The 12,325-nt window shown below is 33.3% G+C and overlaps 1 protein-coding gene across 1 annotated transcript; it reads right to left on the bottom strand.

Annotated features, from left to right (window-relative positions):
* Window positions 1-615: 615 nt before the first annotated feature.
* Window positions 616-4,608, bottom strand: LOC108985630 (laccase-14-like). Its single transcript, XM_035691062.1, has 7 exons — window positions 4,382-4,608; window positions 4,017-4,168; window positions 3,221-3,465; window positions 2,642-2,767; window positions 1,630-2,218; window positions 1,017-1,372; window positions 616-906 (listed from the first exon to the last, which is right to left on the bottom strand). The coding sequence occupies exons 1-7, from the start codon at window positions 4,487-4,489 to the stop codon at window positions 767-769; spliced, it is 1,716 nt and encodes a 571-aa protein (XP_035546955.1). The 5' UTR covers window positions 4,490-4,608; the 3' UTR covers window positions 616-766.
* Between the last annotated feature and the right edge of the window lie 7,717 nt (window positions 4,609-12,325).

Here is a 12,325-nt window from a genome sequence, read left to right as displayed (position 1 = left end):
AATTAAGCCCAATTCATCTACTGTATATAGTACATACACCTTAATCTTCATCGAATTGCCAATTGACAGACCGCCCGTAAACATTAATGTTTCACACCTATTTTCCAACCTCAACCTGAGGCAAGAGGGCCTGGTCTATTAAATATTTTCTTATCTTTGAAGTAAATGTAACAGAGCTCCTTTAGTTTACAACATACATAGGAAAACAGTTACTCATCAACGTACATTTTCTCATAATTAATACGATCCAAATAAAAAATTTGGATTTTTAAAAACCCAAATCCAAGCCTTCTTCCGTAAATTAATCCATTAAATATCCAAACGCAATATTAATGGTATATAGTGGGGAGAAATGATATTTGCAATGCTAGGACGTATAAGGCTCAGCACACTCGTTTTTTTAAAAAAAAAAAATTTGAGAAATTAATTAGGCCGACCCATTTTTAAAGGTAGACCACATTTTTTCAAAAGAAGTGTGTAAAACTGTATCTAGCGTAATAAATTTATGCGAGGTATACCAAGATCATTAAGAAATTGATAAAATCAAAACGAAGTCCGTACTAGTACTCTTCCTTGTCAAAAACTGACGACTAATTATTTTCCAAAGAGTTCTAATTAGAACCATTAATGGAATTAAGTTGAATGTATATCATTTCAACTCCTTTATTTCTTCAAGAAATATAAGTAACTCGCAACATTATTACATCGAGGCATTAATATTATGATTGAAGCAAGCATATAGATCAAGAATTATAAGAAGCTTAAACTAGGTCTTGGAACAAGGAGGCATATAAGCTGGTGGTACGCGCATGCTTGTATCCCTAGTGGGACCATTTGTCACTATGAACACCATGCCCATGCCCCATGTTGCATGAATTTCCAAATGGCAGTGCATAAACCATACCCCTGAAAATTACAGATTTATGTTAATTAGCTAATATATATATATATATATAAATATGTCACATGATTCCCATCAATTAATAACTAGATAGCTAGGTAGGTAGAGAACGTACCCGGATTATTGGCAACAAATCTGACGGCAGCCCATCCATTCTTTGGAACCCCAATGCTGTTAACCTCTGGTGGATCAACTAAATTAAAATTCTTTGGGTCAGTTTCATTGTTGAAATTCCCTGAACCTATCCCCGTCATATAGAAGCTAAATCCATGCAGATGCATTGGATGGTTCTCTGGGGCGTCTGCAACATTAGTCCCTTGAAACACCAATTCAACCGCTTCACCATACTTCAACATTATCACTTTTGTCCCTTGAGTTGGGTACAGTGTGTTGTCTCCCACATCTCCTGTGAAGTTGAAAAAATATGGCGGCTCTTCTGGAAAATCTGTAGTGTAGACTCCACTCAACCTCCTGCAAACATCACAGACATGCAATATCTCTTTATATTTTTTTAATCGGAAGCTTGGCATTATTCCTCCCATTTTGCAGCTTTGAGATAAGTGAATCTCCTTGCACAGCTTCAACTTCCAATACATATGGTAACAATTCTAATAATTAATGATCATAATACGCACGCAAGTATAACTAGCATTTCTAAGTTCCATGCATGATAACCTTTATTCTAGAGAGAGAGAGAGAGAGAGAGAGAGAGAGAGAGGCAGTATTACTTGTAATATGCTTGCAGGACAGAGATAGAGGGGGTCGAAAAGGTTATGTTGTTTAAGCTAGAAGAAAACCGATTGCCATTAGGCCCAGAACACGAAGAATTAGGGCAAGCAATCTGGTTAATTGAAATAGTCATATAAATCCGTCGAGTGATGTCCATAGGGACATTGATAGGGTGTTCTTTACTTGCCAAGGACCTCAAGCTATTGATGAAGCTTTCAGCTGCATCTTTATCATTATAACTAGGAAGTTTTGGCATGGGAATGGATGAGGGTGCTGCATATTTCCCGTTGTATTGGATAATTGCTGTTGTTGTGGTGTTGTCAAATGGAGCATTGGTATCAGCAAAAGGAGTCGAAGCAATGTAATAGTAACTGCGATTTTGGTTCATTGTTACCAAAACATCCATGGTTTGCCCTGGGGTTATCATTATGTAATCTGTTACAATGGGCTTGATGTATGCAGCATCTGTCCCTACAACCGTCAGATTGTGGCCGGCGATTCCAAAGAAGTGTTCTTGATTCATCACGCCGTTTACTATGCGTAGAAGATAGGTCTTTCCATAGTCCACCAGTAGACGATATGTTGTCTCTGCAACATAGAAAGAAATTAATTAATTTTGTTGATTCAGCACAAAATAATTATATCCAAATGGCTTGATCCTTTTCTGTTGAGAAGGACAAAAGAACCATAGAGAACGATCGAGAGTACTAGGTACTAATGAAGAGATAAATTGTGATCTTTTGAGGAGAGCAGCCATAAAGAAATTTCACAAAAATAAACTCATAAATTGAGGCGACTTTCATGTGATCCGTTAGATCTACTTTAGAATAAAAGTAACTTAAAAATCTAATAAACTATATCAAACTATATCAGTTTGTGAAATTACTTTTGTAGCCAAGTATTTCTATTTGAGAATGTCATTACATAACATCAAGTACTATATATATATATATATATGTAATTCCTACTATATGTTCATTAATCCATCCATATGCCTAACTGTTTAAGTACCTTTCGAACATTCGTACAAGTCTCCCGGTTGTCCGTTGATGGTATAGGCATCTGACAATTCTGGATCACCACCCGTTACGAGGGCCTCTTCCGGTATGGCCTTCAGATCCCCCTTAAACCATGATCCTACAGAACATTTTAAACTTCGTAAGAACTATCAACGTGGTACTTTTTTCTTTTGCTTTTTATTTTTATTACACTAGCTGTTTTATTCATATAATTGGCCATGTGGTACTTTGTTTTGTAAATGGTACAATTTGAAATCTAGGAACTGTTAGTTTGGAACAAATGATTAAAACCAACACAATTAAGCTTGCTAATTTTTATCGAATTTTATAACATTGAATGCATAAGAGTAATTGTGAAGAGACTGATGGCTTGATGGCATATGACTCGGTTCTCCAAATGGAAAACTTGGGTTCAAAACTCTCACCCCTTTATAAAAAAAAAAAAGAATCCGCATGTAATTAATGCAAGCTAGCTGTACGTACATAAATGTTGTAGGACTTCCAAATGATATCTATATTATATCCTTGTCCAAAATAGGAACCCATGATTGAGGTAAGAGAATTATCATACCGAGTATAATTGTTTGCTGTGCATCAGGATGTGGATATGGATACTTTGTGCCCACAGCTGGTAGAATGATAATAGCACCATGAACTGTAGCACGAGACCAGTCACTATGAGCATGCCACCAAAGAGTTCCTTCTTCATCAGAAAAGATAACCTCGTAAGTGAAGTTTGTTCCAGCTGGGATTGGGCATTGGGTAACATTTTCTGGGCCGTCATACCATGGATTCCTTGGCTGTTTCACTCCATGCCTGCATACAAAAAGAAAATGCAATGCATTGATGCTTCTAGATTCATAAGTAAGAAATTCTGCTTCTCAAAATAGTATTGACTACTGAGTCGTGAAATTTGATCTAATGTATTATTTTAAGCTATAGAAAAGTGTAACCCTTTCACCCGCATGCTGTGATAATTTTGAATGCTTACTTCCAAATCAGTTAGAAAATTACTACAGTCACAAAAATATTTCATAAAAGTAAACTTACAAACTGGCGTGACTTTATAATACGTTAGATTTAATTTACAATAAATTAACTTTACAATATAACATACCATATCAAGCTACATTAGCTTGTGTGTTTACTTTTGTGAGATTTTTTGCGGTGAAAACATTTCTCAATCATAAACTTCTCAATATGTTACCAGCCTACCTCATCATGATGAGCAATAGCTAGCTTTTTATTATTCTTACGAAATTTAAACTAATGTCAATAGAATCTCATTTTCGAAAGCGTCCAAATTAATGGTGTATGTATTAATTGTCAATCACGAGAGAGACAGAAACAGAGAAAATTAATAATACCAGTGGATGGTGACCCCATATAATCCTTGGTTGTGGACATTAACAAACACAGTATCCCCCTTGCGAATGGTAATTGTGGGACCTGGGAAGCTACCATTTACAACCAGGATGCTCTTTGTGCTACACAGCCTTGTATAATTTGTTTCTTTCAGCTGCAATATCAACGACATGAATCCAAGCCAAAAGATCAGAATAATGGTGATCCATATATATAAATATATATATATATTCCAGGTTGCAGATATTAGTTCATGACATTAATATTATTGCATGCTGATCATAAGAATGAAATATATATTTACAAACCAAATAATGATACATATTTGATCACCAAAAGAAGATGATCTAATTAAGTGAGTGCTTACAACAAAATCGTAGTAATGGACGTCGCCTTTGCAAAGGAGAAGCCCATTCAGAAGTGAAAGTCCTAGGAACCCCAGGATGAGATTCATCCTAATATTCAATATTCCCATTTTTCCAACTCTTGATCTTAAAGAAAGACACAGCACTAGTACTCCTGCTGCCTTTCTTCTGTGTTCTTCAGCTCTCCCCCGGCCGCCACCTAAATTCTCTGCCTAGCTTGTTATCTCAAGCTTGCTAGTAAAGTCGCTATTTATAGAATTCCTTCTGCTCGATCGATCGAGTTGCTCCCCACGTGGTCCTTAATTTATGATCCACTAGATTTTAGCTTATTAAAATATATTCGATCAAATTTAAATTACTAACGTCAAAAGAATTACTCAATTCAGATAAAGTGAAAAACCATGCATTTCCTTTTACACATATAAGAATTCACTAGAACCATGCAATATATATTTATATATATTTGACAACAACGTCTAGGGGGTCCCCTAGCTATATATTATGCAGCAAGAAAATGACAACGTCGACGGGAAACCATGCACATGACAATTATCAGCATGCAACGCTCCGGTATATATATACAGGCTAGCTAACAAAATTGCCCTCAGCCTTGTACGATTCCATATATATATATATATATTGATATATTAAAATATATAAACTTGCAGCATTATTTTGTTACTTATTGCTAAATTTGGAAGCTGATATCAATTTCCACAAGGCTTGAAGAAAAACTTGTTGTGAAAAAGGATGGTAAAAAGTAAAACAAAACAAGAAATCAATCACACGACACAAGAATTAACGTGGTTCAACAACATGGCTGCATTCATGGAGCTGCAGAGAATTTTATTATCTTGAGGAATGTCACAATACACTTTGGAGCGAAATTATAATGCTTAGAACGGCCATACTAGTATTGATCATAATAATCATATATATAGCTAGGGTTAGATGACGAGAGTCCTAATTATTCAATTATGACGTTATTCGCTCGAGTGAGGTGTTAAGTGAACTCTTTGTCTGATGTTTACTCGAGCAACATGTCGAGCGAACTCTGTGACAGAATTTCGCTTGAGCGACCTATCATGCAAATGTCGAGTAGACTTTCTATTTAGCATTTCTCAAGCCACAAGAATAAACTAGGCTCTACAAATCCAACAAAAAATTTCAATGGATGCTTTAGCTGCAAATCTTTCTTTCTAAGTTTTGAGAACTTTGCTCGTATAAGTTTATAAGATGGCCGGCCAGTTTCTTATAAAAAATTTATAAGGAGTCATGTGTATTGTCCCTGATTTTTTAAGTGGCCCTTTCTGTCATTAGATTAGTTTTTGGTCTTCATTAATAGGTTTTTTCCTATTGTATTTAATTTAAGGAAAATGTTAAATTGATATTATATTATTTCTATTCTAAATTTAAAATTATCTGGACGAACCGGCCTATTTCTTTTAATTGCAACATATGGCAAGCCTACACGTAAAATTGTTGAAATTATTAGAAGAATGAGATTTCAAAATTTATTTTTTCTTTCTTATATTTTTACTCACTTTATACATATAAATTATATATATATTGTATTATATATATATATAAGAAACTTAGAAAAAATAAATTAATATAAAAAATAGATTAGATATTTTTCAAAATTAATAATAAAATTTCCCTTTCGTATCAAATATATTTTATTATTTTAAAATTAAGATCTCTCTTAATAATTAAATCCTCACCTGGCTAGCTAAGTACCCCATAGACGTAGAGCTGCGCTGCCTAAATATCGTATCCCTAAAGGAATGGAATGGTACACGGAATCCAGCCCCGGCCGTGAAGCTAGAAAGACGAAACCACATGTGTACTGTTCATCCGTTTTGTTTTTTTGTACTATCTTTTGCTTCGTTTCTATGTTGTTGTCCGTTTCAGTTTTTTGTAGCTTGTCTTGTTTTCTTATGTTGGTGTTGCTTTTGTTGACCCGAGTGAGGTTTGGACCCTTAGATCGGACGTAATCCGGGGCAAGGCTTTCGAGAGTGTGGGGCGATGCTACGGCCGGTGGTTATACGGCCGGGCTGTTGTGATCTGTATGTACGCTGGGTGCTCGCTCCACCAAAGCTCGAAATGACGATGCTTGCGGTGGGCGTGTCGTCTAAGGTCTCATCAAAGCTTGTGGTCTTGTAGTTGTTATTGTAGTTTTTTTACAGTAGTTTGTTAGTTTTAGTTATAATAAAATAGGAATAGGCTTTGGATTTGATGTCCATAGTAGTGTCCCGTACTCTTCTCCCCTGGGAGGATAGAGAGGACCTTTAAGTTCTGTTTTTACAGAGCGCTTTCTCGGGTTCGAGAAAGTTTGGTTAGAAGTTAAGACAATGTCTACCGTAAATGTATTTGTGTGTGAGGAAGCTACAGATCTGTTGAGTTAGTTGGCTTATTACTGGATTTTCTGTGTATTAGAATTTCTTTTATCGATAAGTCACACTTGTAACTTCGATTTCTTAATGAGATGAGTATGCTCCATTCAAAAAATAAAGAAATGCGAAACCACGCATGCATTTCACAAACAGTTTTTTTCTTTCACAGACAATCGTTCAGTGGTTCCAGGCATGGCTGATCATCATTATCATTTGATCATGCTGCTTAATATCATGTCAGCCAATCGTTTCGGTTTTGCAAAATTGGTTTTTTATTATTATTATATTGTAACAGAATATTAATTATTAATTCATTTCCAGCCTGCATGATAACGCTGCTTCGGCTCCCAAGCAAAAATCGATTTCAAACATGCAGCAGCAAGATCGAGAAAGTCCAAAATATGAGGCAGCAAGTAGGGTCTAATTAAGGTTGTGTTTAGATGTTGAAGTGAGTTGAGTTGAGATAATAAAATATTATTAGAATATTATTTTTTAATATTATTATTATTTTAAGATTTGAAAAAGTTAAATTGTTTATTATATTTTGTATTAGAATTTAAAAAAATTATAATGATGAGTTGAGATGAATTAAGATGAGTTGAGATGAGTTTAACCAAACTCACCCTAAGTCTGATCGAAACAATACCAGTTCCCGAGAGATAAAGTAACGTTGTCAGCTAGTTATGATCAATTTCATTCAAAGTATTTAGAATTGCATGCAAATTTGCTGTCTTATGTAAACACGATGGGTCGGTAAGATTCTTCTTATTTGTAAACACGTGAAGAGTTATATATATATTATATATATATATATATATATATAAAAGTAATGTTAGATCCTTTACTCTCATCTTATTTTGATTATACTATATAATATGTGATATATTTATCAATATTCGATGATAAAAAATTATGCAATAGATAATGTGATAACTATATATATAGAAAATTCTATACATAAATAGTCATTTTATAATATATATATATATAAAATTTTATACATCATCCTATTATCTCACTTTCATTCCACTTAAATAGTATGTGACGTATTTATCACCATTAAATGATCATTTATTGCATACTTCTTTATTATCTAATAATGATGAATATACCATATACTATTTTATATATATATATATATATATGATACAGCAGGTGTGCCTGTGAATTTCCATTAATAAAGTAATCTTTCTTCTTTCTTTTTCTTCAATTGCAAATTTCCCTAAAAAATAATAATTTATAATCCCCATATCATGCTCTCCAAAATTGTAATATCTCGATCTTGTAGTTCCAAGGAGTTAGTTCTTGTTACTTAAAATTATCTTCCATCGCACAATTATATATAATCAAAAGATTCTATAAAATATTAATTTATTTGTTCAATACAAATATAAATGTTCTTCCACAGGAACACCAAAAAAATACCTCAATATAATACATTAAAATCTCCATAAAAACTCATAAATGTCCATGATTCAAAATATCCGAAATAACATAAAATAATAAATCCACTAAATAAGGCTCTCTAATAATTAATTATAAGTTTTGACACTTATTCCTCTACGATCATCAAATCTTGCTAATACTCATACTCCTAATTTCCAGTTGAACCATCAAATTTATCCGAAAAATATTGTAGAGATAAAAGGTGAGTTATCAATAGTTCAGTAAGTAGAAAACATATACTAGCATGTAAATATGAGCATTTATAGAGCTCAAAATATAGAACAAAATATTTTTAGTTTCAAAATACAAAATCAAAACATGTTATAAAAAATATCAGAGCGACAGTTCATAAATATTATTATTCAAAAGACTTTTGGCATACATAACTAAAACATTACATCAGAAATAGAATTCCATGTTTAACCCCCATGGTAGGGTTGTGCAAAGTCTCACGACCAACGAGTAGAAACAGAATGTGAATTCTCCCCTCATTATTCTCTGAGCTCTGAGTGTGCACACAAGAAAGACTACACAAAAAATCATTTTGCTTCCAAAGTGGGTGCACCGAAAACTGAAAAGTTAGTACCAATCCGAACAGAGGTCATAGTTTAACACCCGTGGTAAGGTCAGAATGAAACATAAACAAAAACAGAATGTCATGCTAGAAGTTTTCAGAAGTCACATCATATCATATCGGAATACATAATATATTCAGAACACAACAGAATAAGATCATAGTCATATAGTTATGCACAAATTTTCATATTCGCTCATTTTTATGTAGTTCAGAAACAGAATGCCAAAATTAGTTCATGTCTATACCAATCATGACAGAAAATATTTTCTCTTCTTAAACGAAATTTTATGCAATGCAGATAAAATGATTGAGGTTGTTTTAAGTTTTTCTTTTTATAACAAAACATGCATATTTTTCATAAAATCACCCTCAGTCCAAAATTTGGTATAATTTCTATATATTATCTATTTTTAAGGACGTGACCCCACCAAAATTAAATTAAAACTAAGTTTAAAAGAAATAATAAACTTATTAATATAGATGCCATTTTTTTTTGTTATAGAGTATTAGGATTATTAATATGGAATCTAAAGTGAAAATATAAGAAAAATAATTTAAGATTGATAATTTATATGAAAAATAGCTGAGAGTTCTTATTCTCTAGACTTCATTGAGCAAGAAAAAAATTTATTTATGGTCTCAAATATTGTAGCTTTATATGCTTAATATGACATGGAAAATATCTAAATTTTACATAAAAACTTGATAAACTAGCTAGCTTACATATATACTAGAATGAAAACTTGTATTCTAAAAGTTCACTTATAGTTTTTATAAAGAAAACAAATTCTAAATATTTATTTTAAAAATAATAATGGATGAATATTATTCTACGAAATAGTGTTGTCAGAAATTGGAAACAAATATTAAATTGTACTTTTAAAATTTTATTTCTATGTATATGTATCAAATTATCGAGATCTAATTTTATATATATATAATTATATTTTTATGATTTTTCATAAAATAAAGATTAAAATTTATCTCTTTTTATTTTCCGTAAACGTATCATGCACACAATATAAAACTTTCAAAATATAAATATATATATATATATATATATTTATATAAAAGTTAATATCTCTTTAAAAAAATTTCTGGTTACACCGCTGCCACGTACTATCACTGCTTATTTCCAATTAGCTTCCCAGCTGCTGCATGCAGCATGTGGGCTTGAGCAGCAATAATTGAGATCGACAAGGTCCATTATTCGGCTAAAATTATTGAAATGGTAGGGTACTCTAAACGATCAAATATACACGTGTTTCCATTTCTATACGTTTTCCCATTGTATTAAATTATTCTTTTCTTTGTCTGTAGATGCTGAGAAACGTTGCAACAGATTATACTGACACTTGTGTGGATGATGAGACTATCTGGAGTTTTTAAGTAATTATGGAACCAAATCTCTACCATTTCTTCCAAAGATATCAAATCCGCATTTATATTAATTATTTGAAATTCAATCACCAATGCCATGCATGCATTTAGCTAGATCACTTTTTTCCCTGATGATCATGAGTTCTCATCATCATGAGGAGACGTTGGCTAAGATCATCTATATATAATTATGATATGACGATCCCATATCTAAAGAATTAATTAAATGCGTTTTCAACGTGGCCTGCAGCGTTTTCATGTAAATCTTATCTAAATATGTGCATGAATAATATCCTGGCCTGCAGCGTACGTAAGTAGTTGTGGTTAATTAATTATGACCACAGGCGAAAATGTCCAAATTAGGGCATTTTGAATCACGCATTGATGTCTTCTTCAGTCTCATTTCATTTTGAATACTGCTGAACGAATCAAAATCTCTCAAAAGATAAGATCTGGAAGACGGTACTCATGTATGGTTGTTGTGTAGTCGCAGACTGTCGACGTCGCGCGCTAAACAACGTTTATTTTTTTTACAAACGCGGGACCTTTTGTTTTCTTCTCTCTTTTGATACATCGCATCAGATAAAATAACATAAAATAAAACAAAACCCAAAAATACAGCTTCACGTGAGGATACCCCAGTATGTACAGAGACCGACCATCCTGCATCGAAATGAATACAAAGCAAGAAACGATCGACGACAATCAATACAACTCATCGCGGCCAACAACTAGTCTTTGCTAGATTTTGTAATATTGTACATGTTAAATTTATTATATGTTGTGATATTAAATATGTCAAATTATTTAATGTGAGTTATTATTTATTTTCGTGAACTACTATTTCAAAGAGATGTCAGATGCATTGGTTCATTGGTAATGAGTTCAAACTACCATGGCTACATTTTGATGCTCTAATTTTAACAAGGCTATGGAGTAGCCCAACGGGAGCGCATGTGGGCCAAGCCTGAAGAGATAGCATGCATGGGCTGAATAGACACAATGTTTGGCTTGGACCGAAAAGGTCGCACCACGCATGGGCTGAATTGGTCTGTGTGAAGTCCCACTTGAATGGTTGCAATGCTTCAAAATAAATTCAACTAAAATGTTGAATAGGAGTGTTTCGAACCAATGTCCTCATTTGAGGAAAGGATGTGTTCAACCACTTAACCAGGAAATTTTGCTTCAAAATAAATGAAACAACATGACCTTTAAACTATAACTACCACTTGAAAAGTCACAAGTTAAGAGTTTTGATTTTTCACATAGTTTCACTTCATTACCTGTAAATAGAGGATGAGATCCATGAATTTATTCATTCTATTCTTCCATTTTTTGAGTTACTTATACAATTTTGTAGAAAAACTCTAAAGGAAAAACTTCAGATTTTCTATCTGCAGTTGGTGACTTTGTTGTATCTTGGAGGTAAATTGCTTGTAACCCGTAGAAAATTCTTTCGAGTGGGGGCAATTATCACCTTAAAGATAGTGTTCTACACGCCTCAAAGTCGCATTTATTTTTTCATATTACTGTATCTGCACAATTTTCTTCAAAAATTTTAAGGTAATAATCGCAATGAGATCAGAATTTGATATGATGACTTTCAAGATAATGAATCAAGAATTTGTCAAACTCGATAGGTTTGATGGAACAAACCCTTCTGGCCACAAAACTGACTCAAAAAGCGGCAGTGATCAACAGGAAAAATAAGAGCAAGCTGGAAGTTCCACCTCCACCTCTGCGATAGCACCCCTTTGTACCCAATATATTTCTAGAGCTACCATTTTCCGCGTTTGGAGTGAGAGAGATGCTCGATGCCATAATGCTCAATCACATAAGCTTGTACACATCTAGCTAGCTACCTTGACATTATCTTGATCTATACAAGTGCATGAAAGAATTTATGCTTTGCATCGATTCTCTAGCTCATAATTTTAAAATGTGGTTGGCGGAAAGAATATTATTGGGACTCCATGAGCGGTAGCCTGGTTTGGTTCATTTTATTGTACGTCATGCGATCATGTTGCTTGATCGATTGATTTTTTTTTTAATTTTCTTGCTTTGATATATTGCTGGTTTATTTATTTGGCAAAGTTGATTATTCATGACTTGGAATATCCATTGATGCTTCATTTGATCTGCTAGAG

Source organism: Juglans regia, chromosome 6 (assembly GCF_001411555.2).
Source record: "Juglans regia cultivar Chandler chromosome 6, Walnut 2.0, whole genome shotgun sequence".
In the NCBI taxonomy this organism is placed as follows: Eukaryota; Viridiplantae; Streptophyta; class Magnoliopsida; order Fagales; family Juglandaceae; genus Juglans; species Juglans regia.
This window is presented reverse-complemented; position numbering and strand designations above follow the sequence as displayed.

Bases quoted from the DNA above. Each gene is read 5' to 3' on its own strand.
- LOC108985630 (XM_035691062.1), bottom strand. From the start codon at position 4,489: ATGGGAATATTGAATATTAGGATGAATCTCATCCTGGGGTTCCTAGGA. The intron at 4,169-4,381 runs GTAAGCACTCAC...TTGATATTGCAG, and splicing joins TCCATTACTACGATTTTGTT to CTGAAAGAAACAAATTATAC. The intron at 2,768-3,220 runs GTATGATAATTC...AATGTTCTGTAG, and splicing joins ACAGCAAACAATTATACTCG to GATCATGGTTTAAGGGGGAT.